The following is a 21496-nucleotide window of genomic DNA, read 5'->3' as shown; positions in this document are numbered from 1 at the left end:
TTCCAGTTGGGGTGAGAGAGAGAGAGAGAGAGAGAGAGAGAGAGAGAGAGAGAGAGAGAGAGAGACAAAGGTGCACAGCAAAAATCTACTGTGAGTTATTTTGTCCATATTATATTGAAATTTCAGCGCAGACTGCCTATCTTCCCACACTGCTGTGCCTAATATTATTTTCAACGACAAAATGCAAAGAATTGCAACACAGTTTTTATTTTGTGGAGACCATCTGCTCCATTTTTGGTATTTCTGTGCCTACTTATACCTTTCACCAGTGATGGGAGAAATATGCAGATGTTAAGTAAAAGATTTGAATATGGTAACAAGGACCTGTAAAAAAAAGTAGGTAAAATGTACTTAAAGTATCAAAAGTACTCTTTATGTGGAGTGTTATATCATATGACTGAATTATTATTACTGATACAATAATGTGTAAGCAGCATGTTACTGTTGTAGTTGGTCAGAGTGGAGTTCATTTTAACTAATTTAAATACTAGTTAATATAACTACAGTGTACAGTATAACAATGCATCATATTTTATAAGCTGTATGTAAAATTTTGATTTGTAAGGTAACTAGGAACAATAACTGTAAGATAAATGTAGTAGAGTTAAATGTAATGTAATGTAAAATGTAATAGAGTAATCATTTTCCTCTAATATTTAGTGGACTAGAATCCAACCTCAAACTTTCAGATGCTAAACTTTTATCACTGCAACATTTATGGAGTATGCAGAGTTTGCACACTAAACTCAGTATATAACCTGATTTGTACCCTATAAAACAACAAGCACTTATTTTATCGAGTTTGACAACAATAACATCTCTGACAGAAATGTCCACCAAAAGAGAACCTTTTTGTTCTGCGTAATACTTCAATTTTCTTTCTTTCCCATGAAGTTAAAGTCATGTCCTCTAAATCCCACAAAACTGGATAGTGTTTTTACACTTAATATACTCCATTTCCCCCTAATCCCCTCCAATAATCCTCACATAAAGAAGCATACCCCTCCTTGCAGTTCCAGACAGTTACTCACAGTTTAAGGAGGGACTTGGAGAGGTTCTTAAAGGTGTTTTTTGGCAGCTCCCTTATCCTGTTGCTGGACAGATTCCTAAACAAAATTAAAGAGAAAAATGAGAAGGGAAAAAAGGAAATGCTAATTCTACAGACAAAAGCAAAATGAGTGCAGATGCACTTATATTCAGAGTTTACTCATTCAAGCATGAATAGTGGAAACACACAAATATTTTCTGTTTACATAAAGTGAATCAAAGTTCTTCTACATTTTCTTTTGCCACTCTGTGATGTGATTATATGTCTCACCTCTTAGGGTTAATCCACTATAATGGTTGTTCTGTAAATCTCAGAATCCTGATATTATACTAATCATTAGTTAAAGTATGTAAGTAGCCATTAGAAGGTCCATCAAACTATCAGCATTATCAATCATCAGCTTCAGGCTTCTGGTGAATTTAATAGTGAAATATAATTGACAAAATCCACTAATAGAGACATGATGTGCTCATATTGTAATTATATATTGTTTGTTCTGGGAATGGTTTAATCCTAACCAAATAATAAGTGACAATAAGCAGGAGTTCTCACTTACTGATCATTCAATTTGAAATAAATAGCTGAAAAGAATGTGCCTGTTCATGATTGAGTCTTTTCAAATAAATGTATATATCTGACAAATGTCTGCTGATGGGTTTGAAAATCAATTTTCAATCAGAAATAAGAAACTCCATACAGAGCATTTAATAATTCTCAAATAGACATTTCAGTCTCCACTGAAATATAGTGATCGATTACACATGCCACCTATTATTAATCAATGACAGTTGATAAAAAGTGAATTGATTATGTAAACAGAATGATAAAGACAAAAACAAACTGGCTTTTACTCACAGTTCAGCCAGTTTCCACAGAGACTGGAAGGTGTTTTCAGGAATTCTTCTGATCCTGTTGTCCATCAGTAATCTGAACAGGACAGAGCTGCTGTCAGTATCATGTGCAAAGTTGCGCTCCGCTCCCCTGTAGTGGATCCCTGCTGAGGCTGGATGCAATCTCATTTGTTGCAGTATCTGAACATATGGCTACCAACTCCCACAATGCTTCTTCTGTTAACAATGACTCAGTGCTGACTTAAACAGCTATGCCTGAAAAAAACAGGCAGTGTTTCTGTGTTGAATATAGAACTTTTTTAAACTCCTCTTGTACACATTCACGTATTTACGCACAGATGCTACATAGAACAACAGAGCAACAAGGGAGAAGATGGCAGTTCAATTCCTTGCTGAAAGACATCTTCGGGACAAATAAGCGCTGCTCTTCTACTTCATCGCCTGTAGTCAAACTGTCGACCTTCCTGTCATGAGCCCCATTTACAGATACTGATACTGCCGGATCATTTTGTCAGCTAGACTGACAAGATTCAACATGACTCCTGTACACAGAAAAGGTGAAGCTAGATTGCACACATTTCACACTCATTCTGAAGCCGAGAGTTGACTGAGTGGAGTGCTTGGTTTTCATCTCTGTTTAATCTATTATGATCACAGATTCTTGTTAAGTTTGTTTTTTTGGTTTTGAGGACATTATAACTGACTAACTCTCCCTACTGGTGGACTAATGTGACCTCTGACGGCACTGAAAAGAAAGCGACAGCAGCTTGTTAGATTCCTAAAAATAAAAACGGCGCTGGCAAACATGAAAACCAGAAGCTTCCTTCTAGATTTATTAACGCTGTTTGGACATCAAAGCAGACAGCTTGTATTTATGCTTGGCAGCTTAAGTAAAGTGTATTCTCTACCTTGCCGTGCATTGCTTGTCAGTCATTAAGTGCTGGACGTCTTTACATGTCCTTCATGCAAGTGATGCCTTCCATTTGTTTCTTGTAACTCTATCAAACGTCTCAGGGTAGTCTCGACACTTTTTCCTCAGTTTGATGAGTATAAATTGGTTGTAGTTTTATATTATTTTAATTTGATGTTCATTGTGACAAAGTTGTACAATCATATTAAGGCATAGTGTTAAAATCAGGTTCCTTTGTCATTTGAGTAACTTGAAAATGCTACAAATTTTGAATACTGTAAGTCCCCTTACTTTGGACTTTTTGAGAAAAAATATCTCCTGTCTGTAGCTGCAAAAAGCTGCTGCCAGTACATCAATCTATGCTACCCTTCACTGTCTGCCTTTGAAAGTGATTACACTCCTGTCTACATCTCAGCTTACCCCCCTCTGAGCCTTGTCATCACTGTTTGAGCCCTTCTGGTGAAAAATGCTGTTTGGGCCTCTTTCATCACCTCAGCCTTGTAAGGTTACTGCCTTCTTTTAAATCCAATGTTAAAACCCAATAACTCTGTCATTGCAAGGTAAACCTTTTGTGCTATGTGTATACATATTAATATATTATTTATTGATTAATGCTCTTCTGTGTCTGCAGTTATTAAATGTTAACACATTTTGAGGAGATACAGCTATTTGTGTCCTTGTTCGACCTACTTCTTGGTAATGTGATGGAACATGGCACGCTGCCAAGCATTTGTTGTTGTTTATTTCCACTAATGAAATTAATAAAGGTAGACAAGTGTGTCTGGTGTGCTTGCGTGTGTGTGACAGAGAGATAGAGACAGAGGAAAGCTGAACTGGAATCTCTTAAAGGTCCAGTGTGTAACATTTAGGAGGAGCTATTGGCAGAAATTGAATATAATATGCATCATATGTTTTCATTAGTGTATAATGACCTGCATATAGGAATTGTTGTTTTGTTACCTTAGAATGAGCTTTTAATATCTACAGTTTCTACAGTAGCTCAGAATGGACAAACCAAACACTGGCTGTAGATAGGGGGGATTTTTGACCGTAGGTTCTCCTTTGCACTTGGAAGGGGAGGGCGAAGCGAGTTATAATCTACAACTACATCGCTATATGTCACTAATTCCTATACACTGGTATTTTATTAATTCACAGTTCATATGTAATTGTCTGTCTTGATTATTATTAGTCCAACTTGTCAGTGATGCAAACTCTGACGAAACTCAGATTCTTCATGATGAAGTAGAAGAAAAAAGTACGAAAAATCCATAATTTCATTATTTTTGTCTAAAATATGAAACAGAACAGGAACATGGAAACCAGATTGTGTTTATGGACCACTAAGTGTTCAGCACTCCAGAGATACACTGAGCTTCCCAGGGTTAGTCCACAACTTAAATGATCAAATTTTATTTACTGTCACTGACAATTTCATCTGATTAGTGTAGCTCAAATGGTCCTAAATATGCAATGTTTTTTTTGTTTTTCTGTTGAAGCAGCAAGAGTCACAGGCAGCTAAAGGTCTGACATTTCCAACTTTTTAGCAAAAGGACCTGAATTTGAATTCAAATGTAAACTGTTGTGGAAAAGTTGATACCACAACACATACAGCCAGATTCTTTAAACGTTATTTACTCTGCATACAGAGTGGTAAAAATGTTACTGTATTGAACAAAGCTGAATTAAGATTTAACATTTTGACATAAACCACTAGGCTGAAAGAAAGCTTTTTGTTGATAAAGACAATATGGCATAACTGATGGCAGAAACTCATTGCTAAATAAATTATTATGACGCATATGCACCTAATCTGTAGGGGAGGGGGGGTATAGACTTTAAAAGCTCCCTAAATGGAATGAAAACATGTCTTATGACTCTTGTACAGTGATAAAATCGATTGTGTTTCAAGCATTTTGGCTTTCATTAAGTTTTAAAATGGCATACTCACAGAACTTCAAGCTTGCTGCAGGTCTTTAAGATAGAGTAGTTGAGAGTTTGAATCTGGTTTCCCTCAAGATCCCTGAGAGCAGAAAGACATGGGAGGGGGAACACAGTGTGTACACTTAACAAGACAAAGATACACATGTTGCGTTCACATGTAAATATGTGTATAGTGCTGCTAGAGTAAATTTGATTTTGTGAAAAAATGTATGTTTACTTTTAAGTTTAGTCAAAACTGAAATACATTAATGTATTTTATTATTTTGATAAGAAAAAATGACAGTCATTGTTTGTTGGAGTGTGTATGAGTGCAGACCAGCTGCTAACAGTCATAAAGGGTCGTTATTAGACTCATCCAGCAGGCACTCTCCAGTCCGCACTCGCTAACCAGAAATAGTTGGTCGAGCTGACCGACTTTGCTGACATCAGGTGAGGACACTTCACCTCCCAGGTAGTCAGGAGGACCACTCTGATCTGATCCTCACATTGTCAGCTGCACAACCTGTAACCTCCATCTACCAGCCTCATTTATTTTTATGTATGCGTACAAACACACACACACGCGCCAAGTACACTGTCAGAGCAGACTCACAGCCAGTCCAAGGCGGGCATGTGTTGACAGAAGCTGGGGTGAGGAAGATGCTGCAGCGAGGTGTCTACCATGGATCTGACGAGAGGGAAAAAACATGTTATTGCAAAATAGAGATTACAACTCTACACAGCCGGAGTTCCCACCACTACAGGACAGAGCCGATTCACTGTTCCAACAGCTTCAATACCTGGATACAAAAGATCTGGGGCTTATTTTGAAAAAAAGAGAAGGAACTGACAAGGATAAATTACAAAACTTAGAAAGCTACTGCAACAGAAAGGCAGTGACTAATGGGCTAGACAACAGGAAATTAAGTGTCAGTCATGCACAAATGACTAATATCACCGCACCTTGCAATGATTATTATTATACTGCAAATATAAATAAAGGAATGTTATTCAAGTATTGTCATGCCATGTCTGCTAACTGCGATATCTAATGACCTAATTACCTAAAATGCATAAGAAAACTTGCAATGCATAAATATTACTTGAATATTGCAGCATTTTTCAACTGTTTCAACTTCCAGTTGGTTTCCTTTAATTTAAAGAATGAAAATTAACTTTGAGAGACTTAAAACATGCTTGAGATTAAGCTATACATCCATTATCCTTTGATTTGATGTGGCTTTCTCCAACATCACACAACCTTTTAATGCAAAAAGAAAAAACTGAACAAACGTACACTGCTATTTATTGAATTAATTTAATTATTAATTTGATTTAATTTATTTAAGTTCATATTTGCCATTGAGGTTTTTTGTTGGTCACTGATTGAATATCAATCCCACTGCAAATCTTTGATATGGTGTTCTTCAGCTCTCAAAAATGACAATGTTTAAAAGGATATCTGCTCACAACAGCATTACCAATCAGCAATGGATAAAATACCAAATTCACTGTCATGTGTTACCTATCTCAGGTCATTTTCAAGTCTCTGCAAGTCCTGAAATGAACAGAAATGTTTGCCTGGAAGAGGGGAAATTAGAGTAAAAGCCTTTGCTTTGAAAAATGGAAGGCAATAAACCAAAGCATATGTATCTATATCTGTAGTTAATGGGGTAGAACATGAAACCTGTCTCATATGGTCTTTTAACTAAAGGGAGTAAAATCCCCCTTAGACACTGAAAAGTTACAATATAGTCGACACATCTCAGTTCCACACAGTTTTCAGATTAAAAACAGACTTTGATATTTCGGGTGGGACCACTTCAGAGGAGACGAAGCAGAGACCAGAAACAAAGGATCGACTCCTCGCTGATTCCACTGATGAACGGGGAAAACCAAAAGAGAGGCATACGGTCACTCCTGTCTAACAGTCACTCCCAGGAGGTACAAACACTCTTTGACTAGGCAGACAGAGTGAGAACAGATTTAAAGGGGCTTTTATCTTTCAAGCATAAACATTAAAAAGAAAAAGATAGCTGTTAAAAAGAAAACACAGGGAGATTGAGTCAAGTGGAGAGATGAACTGTGGGCAGATAAGTGTGAAAGGGGCTGAGATGTGACTTAAATAAAAAACTGGGAGAGCATTAGTGTAATCTTGATGTTGCACAAAGAACAATAGTGAGGGCTGAGCCAAGCCAGGTCAGTGATGCAGGGAGACTGGATGGAGAGGAGGGAAGTGGAAGGGCGATGACGGAGAGAGATAAAGAGAGACAGAAATGTGAAGTGGTCTGTAAGGATGGAAACAATCATGGTTTCATTTTTAAACATTTTTAAGAGAATCTTATAAGAGAAAACTATTAAAGTGCATCTCCTCTAAGAAATACAGACAGAATTATTTTGTAACTGCATTTTTAATCACTTTGATCAGCCTGTTGTTTTGAAATGTGCTCTATAAACCTGACCTGATTTGAGCTGCTGGCTTTTGAAATGAACAACACTAGCCAGGAGAAACTGATATATTGACATCCATTGTAAGGCTCGGCTGACTCTCTTGATACTTGATCACCATCATAACACAAGACATGACTGAGCATCAAATGAGGCCTGTAATTGAGTTGTATAACTAAGCAGACATTTGACATGCATGGAAGTTATTGATCTCCCCTGAAAGGTTTGGAGGAAAGTTGATTGTAGAAAAGTTCTGGCATGCCTCACACGACAGACTGATACACATGTGGTCTGACTAAAATACTTTTTTTCCTATATTGAGTTTTATATTGAAATATTGAGTATATTGAGTTAGTGTATGTAGAAATTTTTTGAATACATTCACACGCATGCACAACAGAAATCTGAAATTCCTCATTTCAGAGAACTCAAAACATTTGGAAACAAGTTGAAGATTATAAATTAATCAACACTAAAACAGAACATTTTTAAGGGAAAATGATGCAACTCACAGATACATGAGAGACTGGAGCCCAATGAAAGTATCCTGGGACAGGAGGCTTAGTGGGTTATGATCCAACATCCTGGGACAAAAAAAGAGGAAACAATAAAAAACAATTATGCAATTGTTATTAAAAGAATAGTTCAGCATTTTGGGGAATATGCTTTTTTGCTTACTTATAAAGAATTAGATTGATACCACTCTCATGTCTGTACATTAAATGTAGCCAGAAATTGATCTGTCCAAAGGTAGGTTACCATGCAGACATGAGAGTGGTATCAATCCTGTAATCTAACTCTTGGCAAGAAAGGCCTATATCCCAAAATGTGGAACTATGCCTTTGAAGCAGCACAGTAAATCAGAGGTGTCTAAGAAATGTTTCTACAACAACACCATACCACACACCTTATCATCATACACTCACTCACTGGTGACCTACAGGGTACCATAAGTAAACACTGACACACTACTGCTTTTTCTTATCAGTTGAACTTTTGAGATAGTGTTGTTTATTATAAAACAATGTTTTCCAAGACCAAATAACAGAGTGGACTAACTGTAAAAAAACATGGTATATTAAAGTAGCTTTTTTTACCCCACTGTAAATGCTTTTTACTCGTTTTTATTAATTACATTTTCTCTGTTTGGGTGTTTATTGTCACTAGATAGACAAATTATAGAGTGAGGAGTCAAGGGGCTAATGGTATCAAAGCGTCATTGTTGTATGACCTGCTGAGTCTGAATGCAGAATACATGTAGCTTGTTACACGGCTGAAACAAAGTGCACAGCTCAAAACTCAGGACCACTAAATAAATAATCCACTTCTCTAAGCTCTTGACCTCATGAGATGAACACAAATTCATTTTTGTTTTATGGTACACTTGAGTCAAATTTGATTTCACAGGAAAAATAAGATTCAATCCACACAGCTGTCCATAATTTATGATTAGTTATGGGTACAAATACAACTCTCCCATCTTGCCTACGGCAACCCAGATGATTTTAAGCACATTGAGGGGATTTGTTTTCAGGAGGGACCCGAAACCACAAATTAAAATCTAAAAGGGAAAAAGCCCATACAGACATAATGACTGCCAGAAATACTTCCTGCCAACTTTGAAGTGTTCTTGTATATTTCAGCAGTCACACAGTGTCCTTCCTTCTACATTCATATATAACCACGGTAGAGTACACAACACAGTGACATCCTGTAGGTGCATATGTGTGTGTGTGTGTTACTCACAGCCACTCTAACTGATGGAGATCATTGAACACACCGGGGCTAAGGGAGGAAATCAAGTTCTCACTAAGAAACCTGAGAAAAAGCAGAAAAAGGAGGGATGGATTTAAATAAATATAGTAAAGTAAGTGAGTATGTAAATTTTACTTAAATAGCGCTTTTCACAGATATAACTCCCTTAGTAATGTGGGACCGTCTATTTGTTCTTGCGAGTAATCGTGCTGCGGCGTTCTGAACTTACTGCAGACAATTACGAGCACACAAACTTAGTGAGGAGAAAAGTGCGCTAGAGTATGTCGATGTGGGATGAAATAAAGGCATCTGTAATCATCTCAAGTTAAACGGTTGAAACTATGGATCTCATATTGATTAAACGTACAGTGTGTAATTTTCTGCTGCTAGGTCACACTAAAACATTTACAAAGACATGGTTTGACATCATGTAGTAGTGTGGGATCATGGGAGTTGTTGTCTTCATTGTTTTATAATCATTATTGTTGATAAAAATCTATCTGACGTCACTCATTGTTCACAGAAGAGGTATGTTCTAAGCTACATCTAGAATTTCTCACTGTGGCTAAACCCCGTAAAACCCCGTAAAATAGCTATGTTTTCTGACCTTAACATACTTACTGGAGTAACCTAGTTTAGGATTGATATTTGAATCTGAATAAAAATAAAAATCAATATAGTTGTCTCAGGAGATATTAACGCAATTAATGAAGCAAGTGGGATACTTACAATCTCTTTAAATTGTGCATGCCGCTGAAGGCATGTTTGGATATAAACTGGAGGCTGTTGTTCTGCAGAAACCTGCGAACAGAGAAACAAACAAAAAAGAATTCATCCGAAACTCCAACACTTTAGCTGTCAAAGTGATTAATACCCTGTTGTTAGAGTAATATCATCATTATCATTCGCTGCACGACCATTTCTTTTCCCTTTCACACTTCGGTAGGAGTGACAGGATAATACACTCATCAGCATATTCTCCACAACCACACACGGGGTACAGTGAAAACGGTGTGTACTCTTTATCAATCAGAGGCTATTATTTTTATAGATTGTGCAGACAGACCTGCTTGATGAAAACAATTTAACCATGTCTACGTCCCTGCACATTTTGTGACAAGATGGACTCATGGACAAAACCCTCAAAAACAGGTGCTGGACTAGAGCTTCAATTATTTTATCTATTCATGTTTTACCATTTTAGACTCATAATTAAACAAATAAATGACGCCATTTCTAGTCCTATAATGTTCATTGCTCTATCCTGTTTTGAATCTTGATGAACAGCCAGTCGTGATGATGATGTTGCAGACATATTTCTGGAGCCACATTTAAGAACTGTTAGAATAGCCAGTAAGTCTTCATTAATGATGATATATTACAGTATGTTGTGTCATCACAATCGTCAACAAACTGATGACATTGGGTAGTTACTTTATTACCTACTGTATAGTTAAATGATGCAAGCTGTCTGGGAACATTTAGCCAAGGCAATAAAAGTGATGAGAAGAGCTATATTTTACTTCAGGTAACTGAGTGTGAAAACTGCTTGTGCTGCTTATCTTCCTTGTTGTTGATCTCTTCTCTGAGTGCCAAGACAAAATGTGTTTGTGTCATGACTTGCCACATTTCATAAGCAAGTTAATGGCAGTGAATGTAATGTAAGTTAATGTACTAAAATAAAAATAAATATAACCATGGTAAATAAAGCGATGAGAGCTTGCTTCAGAATGGATTTTAAGATACTTTTTATTGGTTTATCAAGCTCTTAATGGTCTTAGCCCTACTTATTTATCAGATTTGTTTTACACTATGACTCAGGTGTTCAGGTAGTGGCCTTTTAATCATCCCAAAAGACAGAACAAAGACACACGGGGAGGCATCTTTTCATCATTATGGTCCTCGTCTCTGGAACAGCCTTCCTGACGACCTGAGAGCAGCACAGAGTGTAGACTTTTTTAGTCTGGCTTTTAATTTATTTTTATTTACTTAATTAATTGTCTATCTATTTATGTTATTATTATTATTATTTATCCCCTTTTTCTATTTATACATTTGAATCCTTTTTCTTTTGATAACTCTGTTTATTTTTATGTATATATGTATTTATACATCTTAATCTGTTCTATTACTTTGTAATGTGTGGAGCACTTTGTGTTACATTTTGCTTGTATGAAAAGGGCTATACAAATAAAGTCTGACTGATTGATTGACAATGATGTCTTTCACTTTATTTCCATTATTGCACCTTTTTCCGTAAGGTATGGTAAGTAATATTTATGGATAAATATAATTCTAACCAGGATTTAGTTCTGTGTAGTTCTTCAGATACACTAATCCACACTTCCTTACAAACATCTACACTGACTAAACTGAACCAGTATACTGTGAGATAGTCTGTATCAGCCTCAGATGAAACCCGGATAAATAAAACTCTTTATCAAATTAAATAGTCTGCATGCAGATATCCGGTCATCTAAAATATCTTTGTTTTTGTAAATGGTAACGTTGTGTGGGTGGAGTTAAATTAAGTAGGAACAAGATATTATATTTTGCAATACGTTTCTGTTTTAATTCGTCAGAGGTTTTGCTTTTTGAGGCTTTTGTTAGTTGTACTATAAATCAAATAGTATGTTAAATGTTATTGGTGAGGGTCAAGTTGTGACAATTGGGCCTCTTTGCCGTCTTGTTTATCATTTGACGTGATTATTTATGAAGCTTTTCTCAGTAAGTTTTGAAAAGCAAGAGATTCGAGACTAACTGTCCCTCTAGCTGCCTGGATCACATCATGACATCAATGAGATGTATGAACCTTTTCTTTTTGCATAGACCGCAGTCTGTCTCACATAATACAATCATTCCAGTATAATATAATTAATCAACATAATGACACCAGTTTGTCTGGTTCTGTCTGCAGTAAAATGCAGTAACTTATAAACACACACACAAACTATTTTTAAAAACACACAAATGTCTGACTGGTAGAGACGTACTCACAATGAAATCTCATTAGAGCATTAATACTGTCTGTCATCATATCCACCGTGACTTAAGAGACAGAGTAACAGGAATGACTTAACGTCCATGGCATGGCCGATGAATTTATTCCATTAAACTGGATTATGTTCATGTGGCAGCACATTATAGATTTGTATGTGTGTGTTAAGCTCATTTTGGTTTTGTGATCAAATTTTCTGTGAAATGTTTCAAATTAAATTTAAACACAAGCAAAAAAAAGCATAGTTTAATGGTAATACATAGTGTTTTCTGTTAAAAGATGAAGAAACTGCCAAAATACCAAATTAATTCACCAAAAAAGGTGACATGTTCTAATCTATATTATTAAAATATGTTTCTTTGAATAATATGTATTTGGCTCTTTTGTCCTTTTGTCTTTTTCTAATCTTTAACAGTGTAATAGTAAAAACACCTCCTTTACCTAATTAACTGTATAACAATGTATGTTTTCTTAAGGTGTTACATTCACCAGTTTTGATTTTTGTTCATTCATGTTTACTTGTTGTGTGAAGGACTTAAAATCTCTTTTAACAGACTCTGAGGAAGTAGCCACAGTTGTACACAAAGTTGTGAATAAAGAAACACATGAATGATGAGAAAAACGATCTAAAAATGTATATTGCGTACATGTGGAAAACAGCATAAAAATACTCACAGTCTCTCTAGGGCAGAGTATTCCGAAAAAACAAAATCTGACAACACTCGGATCTCATTGCTCCTCAGTGACCTATAACAAAACCCATGAAATGCCAGAGTTAGAAAAACATGACACACATTACACATAAACAGACAGAGAGAGAGAGAGAGAAAGGTCTAAAGCGTTATGAGCAATAAACAGTGACACAAAAATCTTAACTACTGCTATTTTATTCTAAAATGGCTTTAAAAGAGTTTCTGGATTTAATAATAATAGAAGTACAGTCTGTCAGAGTAGACACAGTAATGACTGATGAGCCCAAAAATTGCATTTGCATTAGACTTCAAGTGAGCCATCTTTGTTTGAATCTTTAATAAGATTGAACTTATTTGCACCACAGCAGATCACACCATTAGTAGCAAAAAGGAAAAAAAAAAAAAGCTGTTGCATGCTTATTTAACTACAATATAACACACATATGCATCAGCAAAGAAATCAACAATATTCTCCAACAATGGGCTTTCACATTCAGACACCTATAAAGCAAATATATTAACACCAAGGTTGTTATTAAAAGCCTTTCAATACAGATGAGTCCAGGATCACACACAAAAGATAAAACCAAACAGAAAAAAGGACACGAGTAGACCATTAATACAAATCAGAGCCCATTGAAAGGCTCGTGTGCACCTAAAAACAAAAAGACAAGCAAGTATTGTTCTGGTTTAATATATTTTCTTCAAAGGAAAAGTTTTGTGGTGTGATGGCCTAAGGTGATCTCCTATTTCACACCAGGTGGGGACTGGAAAGAACATTTTGAAACGGGAAAGAAATATATTAGTTGTAGTTCAAATGATTTATAAACTTTGAAGACCATTTCACCATCTACTGGTGGGGAAATTATATTTCAACTCAAAGTTCAGATTTGATTTTCTGATTTTATTTAGGCTACATTTGTGGGAGCAGATAGGAAGAGAGTTTTTACAAATCAGATTAGCACAGTAAATATATAAACTCGCTCTTCATATCATTTGTTTGAAGATAACTATAAAAGTAGCTTTCATTGTGTAACCATTAGCTAAACTGCTAACACAGAGGAACCAGCTTCAAAAGGAGACTGAACATGGAGCCCTGCTGAATACCAAGTTTCAAAGAGGAATTAATGAGAAGACATAAAGTCCCAGGCAGTGTTAGTGATGTATTTCCACAAAAAGGATATTCAAACAGACTGAAGGTCAGATTGAGTTCAGGCAACTGTATCCCAAGCTATAAAAGGTTCATATACTATAAAAGCAGAGGAACTTTTTAGAGGCCATTGTAAATCAGTTGCCTCCCAACTTAGAAATAAAGGTTACTAAAACAGAGGAAATACAGCAAGTAAATTGCTGTATGGAAGAAACAGAACAGAAAGAAAATTAAAAATACTACTAAAAACAGTTTTTGAACTGAACAGCAAAAACCCAGTCACCTTTTTTGTTTAGACCAGGAGGTGGTTCCAATAAGTCCTATGGGATCTCAAACTAGGCTCTGGCTTGTGTTTGGGTTAGTCATATGTCAATCTAAAATCGATATCGAAGCAAGGCCAGACAGAGCTCTAAGAGTAATCAGTAAAACTGTGGAATTGATTCTACAACTATAAAGCAGCCACTGCAGAGAAGATAAAGCAGGAGCAAAGTGTTGTTGTCAGCAGCATCCAGTTCTGTACTTGTTACTTGATGTCTGCGGCTGAAGAAAAAATACAAGGATTTATGGATCACTTAACTTAAGAACTTATACTTTATCAAGAGTAACCTTCTAAATATGAAACAGAGTGATGGCCTGTATAAAAGCAAAGATCGTGTAAAATGACCTGCTTCCTTTCGTTTAACAATCCCGGAATAAATAAGATGACACATTGAGAGGAAAATGGCATATTTATGAGAATATGCAAATGAAATCGATGCCAAAATCTAAATGCCACTTAAAAACAAACCGAGATATCTCGCAAAGGTCAAGAGTGTGATGAGAATCATGTGCATGACATCTGACAGAAAGTACAAAACTATCTCAGTGAAGTCCCCAAACATCCTAGTGTTAGCTCGTGAAGATTAAAGATTTAGAGAACGAGAAATCACACCATTCTGCAATCATTCAGGACAAACAGGGTGGCTTCATTAAATGAGACATAATGATCGGGGTATAACCAATTTTTTGCCAATTTGAGGAAATTAATGAACCAACAACAAAATTGTTCAAACTCGTTTTAGGAGACTCGTTTTAAAGACTCGATAAGTATTTTTTTCCTGGTTCTCACAGGCAACAGAGCAATCAATTGTGTGAGGTTTATTACTGAGAGTCCAAATTGAAAAGGAATGGATGATTCAATTAAGCAATCAGGCCTCACTAGAATGACTTGTCAGATGCAGAGGATCTGAGACAGAGATGAATGTACGGACAGCACAGTTTATGAAAATGTCCTAAACAGAAGTAAATCTTTTTTTATTGGCTACTCCAGTCAGTGTTCAATCAATGGTTATTTCATTCAGAGGTGGTTTCAATTTGTTTTGTTCAGGGAGTCCTCTCCACTCAGAAGCGAAACACCAGACACTATTCCACCACTCAGCAGAGAAACACTGGGTATTACAGCTGCCAAGACACTGACCAGCACTTATAAACAACAGTAGAGTTTTTGTCTTTCTTTACTCACAATACTCACAGTACACAACCCCACTCAAATTCATTTAAGCAGATTACAAACAAGATCCGGGAAGTTAAACCTGGGGTTTAGGCTTAGACTTCCAAAAGCCAGGTACAAAAGAAGGTGGAGGAAAATGCTAAAATGTATAAAAATGCAAAGATAGCTGAGACCAAAATCCAACAAATTTAAACATTTCTGGGATTTCTAATCCTTTGAGAACAGTCATGGTAATTGGATCTTGGTGTTTTTTTTAGGTCATTCCTCTGTTCAGCGAGGCCCTTTTGTCAGAAATCCTGCTGAAACCAGGTCTTAACCTAAATTAGCTTCTTGAGGAAACAAGCATTGTGAAGACTACTCAAATTGGTAGTTACAAAGGTAGAAGTATAAGAGTCATTACAGTCAGAGGACACTTACAGCCAGGTGACATTTGGAGAGAGTAGAGGGACATCCTGCAGGTTGACTTCCACGCACTCTACGTCTGTCTGTATGCAGTCACAACTCGCTGGATACTCCTGCAAGACTACACCCACACGCATACACACACTTTAATATAGCATTCATAAATGTTAACTATAGAGACTTATTACAGAATGCTTATACGTTATAGCAGTGGCAATGTGGGACACAACATGAAACCTATTTTGAAACCTATAAGGGACACAATGAAACCTAATTAAGACTTAGAGTCGATAAGCGTTGGTCTGTCTTATTGCTCATGCTCGAATTATTCATTTAATACATTAATTCATTCATAGTCTTTTTCCATGGTTATCTGCACCACTTGACATTAAGCAAGATTTCCTGGATTCTATTTTTTCAACTGCCTAACTAAAGAGCCATCAGAGCCATGCAGCGTTTCCATATATATATATAAATATAAAATACTGTATACACAACACACACTTACAACACTCATTCAGGAAGTACTGGTCCACAGGATTGGTATTGTGTAGCGTTTGACCAAATAAGTCCGCCCATCCAAAATTGTCCCCTGCAAAGCCAAACAAGAAACAATAATTATTTGTACACTGCAGACAGGTCAAATAAAACAATCAGCTGGATGGCTGTGATTTGACTCATATGAGGATTAGGTTGAGGAAGTGTTGTACAGGACATGATAATTAACTTTACCAGCATTGAGGCATTCTGTTTTGTTAAATCACTGCAGTGTTGAAAGCCATATTTTTGCACATTGGATGATTTCCTGAAGGTTTTGGACTGGGATCCTCAGATATCGACTTTTAATTACAGTCAAATGTGCCTCACAGGAGACTGCAGAAGTTGAGCTGAAAACACTGTTCTGGCATAATTTCCTGACGTTTCAATGCAGTTATTTTTAAAATTCATGTCAGTTCGCAACATGTAAAGAGATCTGACAGGTGCCAAATTTCAAAAACACAAGGGACTTGGTACAATCTAAATATTGTTGAATGTATTAATCTGTTATGTTATTGAGATCAGTACTATCAAAACACAAGTTGGCTCCAGGCTATTGCAATGTCTACTGCAAAACTTCATTATCAAGACAAATATTTTATACTCATCTACTTTGTCTAAGTAACTATTATACATAACTACATCACAGTGAGGGCAGACCTTGCATTGTGCTTGGCTGACTAGTATTCTAATGAGTATCAATAAGTCAAAATTAAGTACTCCCACCTCGTCGGTTTGAGTATGACTTCATCACCTTTTATGCCTGCAACCTAGCAACCTACGGCGACCCTGAACAAAGCTACACACTCATCCTTTGTACTCAGAAAAAAGGGATTATAACAACTATATCAGACTAATTGGCACTGAATATCTGAATGAGCCTCAGATTAGCTGTAGATGATAGATAACTGAAAGCTAGTCACACATTTTGACAAAACTAAATTTTACTAGGCCATCCTTTACTATCTGATACTGGCACCTTAGCACATTGGTGTAAAAGAAACAATGTTATGCTATGGCACTCCCTCTTACGTGAAGATTTTCTTTGAGCCTGTTACCAATTAAATGGATAGTTTTTTGAAGTGGGGTTGTATGAGGTATCTATCTATAGTCTGCGTATTAGTATATATTATATACTATAGTAGACGGCAGTCGGCACAGTTTAGAGAAGCACTGCAGACGTGAAGAACAGGTATTTAGCAGGTGTAGGGTCATGCACTAGGCAAGTTGCTTTTATCCAACACATGCAATTACACAAAATTCCCTGTGGTGTATGCAGATATTTGCCTAAAATTAAACAGAGATTCACGTTCAAATGTCAGAGACCCCACAGATACAAGGGCTGCAGTGTTTATATATTCAAGTTGTATACACCCTTATCAAGATTTCCAGCAGGTCAGTGTTTATCTTTGAAAATGAACAAGTAATAAGACGCTTGTGAAGATGATGTACAGCATACTGCGGAAGGGCCTGGTGCCCATTGGTATGTTTTCTCCCAAATTCTTATTACAGCAATGTTGTACAACACGAGAGTAGGGTCTGGCTGCCTGATGATGACGATGGGAATGAGGAGAAGTAATACAGCACCGAATGGGTCTCTGGTTATTGGCAGGAACATACTACCACAGCCAGACTGAGACTAATTTGTGCTTGTTGATTTAGCCGATATGAAAAATATGCCTTTACCCTGCAGAAAGTACAATGTTTTTCAAAATATAATATTGTGTTACTTAAAAAGGGACGTAGGAAAAACCAAAATGTGTTTACTGCATTTCATGACTAATACTATAAAGTCCTTGTGTCATTTCTTCTTTCAGAATTGTTTTTACTTATTTACAAACATTTACATTAGTATATTAGATTAAAATAAAATCAATCTGGTCTTCAGTGAACAATGAACATGGTGTGAGAAGTTACGGTATATATTGAAAATGGCTCTTTTTTAATACACATATATTAAACATGACGCTAACAGACAGATACGGTACCATTCTTCTCACATAAATCACGGAACGAAAGCAGGTTTTTGAGAATACAGAGTGTGGTGAGGAGTTTTTTTTTCCAGTGGCTCATACTCCAGATGGCCCAAGATCCTGAGGGATACAGGACAGCAACGGTCCAGTGGGTTCTGGAAGTCTGGGTCTGGGGGTTTTTGCCAAGATACAAGAACTGTTTGTTCTCAAAACTCAAATCAAAGTGACTCTCTCCAATGCTCTGGTTAAAATTATTTAATAAATATTTAATCAAACAATACCAAAATGAAACAAACAGTCTTTGCATTTCAAAATGAATAAATGTGCAGTAATATGATAGGATACTGTTGCTTTTTAAAACTCATTACAAATTGAACTGGCATTTATGATTTATACTGAGCCAAATAAGATCTGAACCTGTTCCTTTCCTCCTTTGCTAAATCCATCAATACACAAGGACTGCTGTGAGCACTTTCTAACTGTATCACCAATGCAACAAGCATGTCATCCTAAATTTTTGATTTTATTAAACATTTCAGTTGCTGCCATGGTGTAAAATGAACGGACTCTTCACTGCTGCATCATGGCAGTCATTCTAGTCCACACTTGACCAGAATGACTCCAGTGGTATGTCTTTATAATAAACTGTCAGAATGGCATAAATCTGTGAGCTCTCCCAGGAGGTTGGTTTAGGTTGCTGGCACAAAGCTGTGCTTTGATGTCAGTGAAGCCCTCACTAATCTACTGACGAGCAGCCTGTTCCTTTGTGAATGTAGGGAACAGTAACTGTTGAATCTCTCTTTTTGGCTGTGTTTGATATATAAAGCCACTACGTGCAAAAGTTTTATGTGATTATAACTTTTTTCAAATTCTTATGGCATGTTTTTTTCTCAATAAGTCACTACCAAAAAACTTCAGTTAATAGACCGGACTTAAATTTGCTTCTGAACTCAACCTGGCTTTATTTGGAAGAGGCGTCTAATTCCTTTTGCACAAAACTCTTACAGGGCAAAGATGGACAATACTACGAAATTGTTTATTTAAATAGGTATATTACTTATAATATATAGTATAGTATAAAAATTAAGCAATTGTATTTTAAGATTTGATAATTTGATACTTTGGTGCTCATGGTTTTTGTAAAATGAACTAACAACTGAATTGTGGAGAATCTAACTAATCTAACAATGTTGTCAGTATGGTCATGATGCATGTCCATACTGACAAAGGTTTAAAATATCACTTGGATATAAAGGAATCCAAAATCCTCTTCACTTTTTTTCAAATTCTCTGGCACAGCTTGGATATGGGAGTTGATTTAAGGACTTTTAATAATTACTTGATTTTACCTGCTCTTACTAACTCACTTGGAGAGGACATGGGCAAGTCTCTGCTAATAATGAACTTCTCTTGGCTTTTTTTTTTCTTCCTGCTGATCAGAGAAGAGTCTGATACATTTGCCGTAAAGTACAGAGACCACAATGTGGTTGAGTTTAAACTCTGCTTGTAGGGAAAACCATGACAAAAGACACTATATTCAAGGTAAATTGTATTCTTAACGTTCACCCTTTGTCTGTAGATGTAAAATGAGAATTTCTACTTTTGCTGCCATTGCCGTAATGAGACTCGTACAGCATTTGTCTTTTTGTTGAAACTAGCTGGATGATTTCTCTGTCTTCCACTTGTATGGATACACAAAATCAAACTTACATGCTGTAAAAAGGCAAATTTGTGAAATGAAGCTAAGATGAATCAGGTTTTAGCCTTTATGTGCAATGAAAGTAGATTTGTGTTGAAGTTTGTTTATTTTGTTGATATTTGTCGACAGCAATCAGTCGCATCAGTTGGCAGAGGGAAGGAATGTAATGAGCCTTTTTAGGGGAAGACTGATAAACACTCATTGTGTTAAGCTACAGTTTTAGGTACAGTAACAAAATAAAAAATTATCATTTATTTTTTGCTGGCAGTATTTCTCGGTCACCCTAAACGTTCTGAGGCTTAATTTACATACACACACTTACCACAGCGACGCTCGTCAGCTCCATTGGGACAATCCTTGTGTCCATTACACTGCAAAGCCTGTGGAAGGCACTCACTTATGTTCCCACATGGGAAATGGCCGAGGGGGCATCTGGTGTCTACTTCCACCCTGCTGGCCAGCAGTGCTGAGGGAGAGATGCAGGAAAGAGAGTGAGATACTTACTTACAATTAGCACCAAATTCCATTGGTTAAATGTCACATTACAGGATGAGTCTCAGTGGCATTTTGCAAGTGAAGCATTACTATTTTTGAATGAAATACCAGTATTAAATATGCAGGCATAATACAAAAGATACCAAGTCATCAGAATACAGGTTTGTATTGGCCACTGATTCTGAATTTCAAATGCTTTTTAAAAATACTGTGAGCATCACAAATCCATTTGCTACAACAATGCCACAACAGCAAATACTGGGAAACTTTGATGCTTTAAGCAGCTAAAATGAAAAATCTTCCCAATAATAAACTTGACAGGACAGGAAAATATTTTTGTCTTTCCAGAGTAGACAGATCTGTTTTTTATTTACAGTAAAATAAAAATTTCCTAAGAGCTCCAATAGACCACTGGTCGAAGAAAGGCGCCTGTCTGAATTGTAAAGTACCATATTATTTGCCATCCTTACCGATCCTGTCTCCATGGGGTTAAATTATAGAAATGATTAATAAAGTTACAGCTGTTGTGCCAAGTCCATAAATTGCACAGCGACTCACATTTTAGAGACGCAAATACAAAACCATGTTATACTTCCTTTTACTGCACGCACAGGTAACTTAAGCATATGTTAACAGCAACATATAACTAAACAAAATTTCACTTGAATTTCGCTAATACAGTTAATTTGTGCTGAAGTAGTTTAATAGTAGCATTACTTCATGAGAATAAACAGCCAGCTTTCCTTCTCTGTGACTCTCTTCATTCACACGAATAACAAATAAATCCACTACCTCACAATCAGGCTTTGGTAATCAGGATACAAAAAAGTGACTGTAATCAATTACAGGGAAAAAAAAAAGAAATATGTAATAAGATTACATTAACTAAATGGGGATTATTATCAGGATTACAAATTTGAAATAATAACATAGTACAATGAACAAGTCTCACACCACAAACCATAGCTGATATTACAATAATATTAATTCATATTAATATTACAATTCATTATAATGGCCTTTACTTAAAAAAAAGGTCTATAGGCTACTGCCTGAATTAGTTTAATGAAAAGCAAGTTTTTAACATTTTTTATGCTGAAAAGCTGAAAAGCTTTAGTTTACATTT

General features: G+C 36.2%; 1 protein-coding gene across 1 annotated transcript in view; it reads right to left on the bottom strand.

The window, feature by feature from the left end:
* rxfp2a (relaxin family peptide receptor 2a) overlaps positions 1 to 21496 on the bottom strand; it is a 45520-nt gene that overhangs the window by 15450 nt on the left and 8574 nt on the right. Inside the window, exons 2-12 of the mRNA XM_035665982.1 lie at positions 20198 to 20341; positions 16175 to 16258; positions 15682 to 15787; positions 12609 to 12680; positions 9665 to 9736; positions 8927 to 8998; positions 7693 to 7764; positions 5346 to 5420; positions 4761 to 4832; positions 1904 to 1975; positions 1032 to 1106 (exon numbers count right to left, since the gene is read on the bottom strand). Of these exons, the coding sequence (XP_035521875.1) occupies positions 1032 to 1106; positions 1904 to 1975; positions 4761 to 4832; positions 5346 to 5420; positions 7693 to 7764; positions 8927 to 8998; positions 9665 to 9736; positions 12609 to 12680; positions 15682 to 15787; positions 16175 to 16258; positions 20198 to 20341 (916 nt within the window). The remainder of the gene's footprint in view (positions 1 to 1031; positions 1107 to 1903; positions 1976 to 4760; positions 4833 to 5345; positions 5421 to 7692; positions 7765 to 8926; positions 8999 to 9664; positions 9737 to 12608; positions 12681 to 15681; positions 15788 to 16174; positions 16259 to 20197; positions 20342 to 21496) is intronic.

The sequence above is a fragment of the Morone saxatilis genome, unplaced genomic scaffold, assembly GCF_004916995.1.
Source record: "Morone saxatilis isolate NCDOM2014 unplaced genomic scaffold, NCSU_SB_2.0 Contig20, whole genome shotgun sequence".
In the NCBI taxonomy this organism is placed as follows: Eukaryota; Metazoa; Chordata; class Actinopteri; family Moronidae; genus Morone; species Morone saxatilis.
This window is presented reverse-complemented; position numbering and strand designations above follow the sequence as displayed.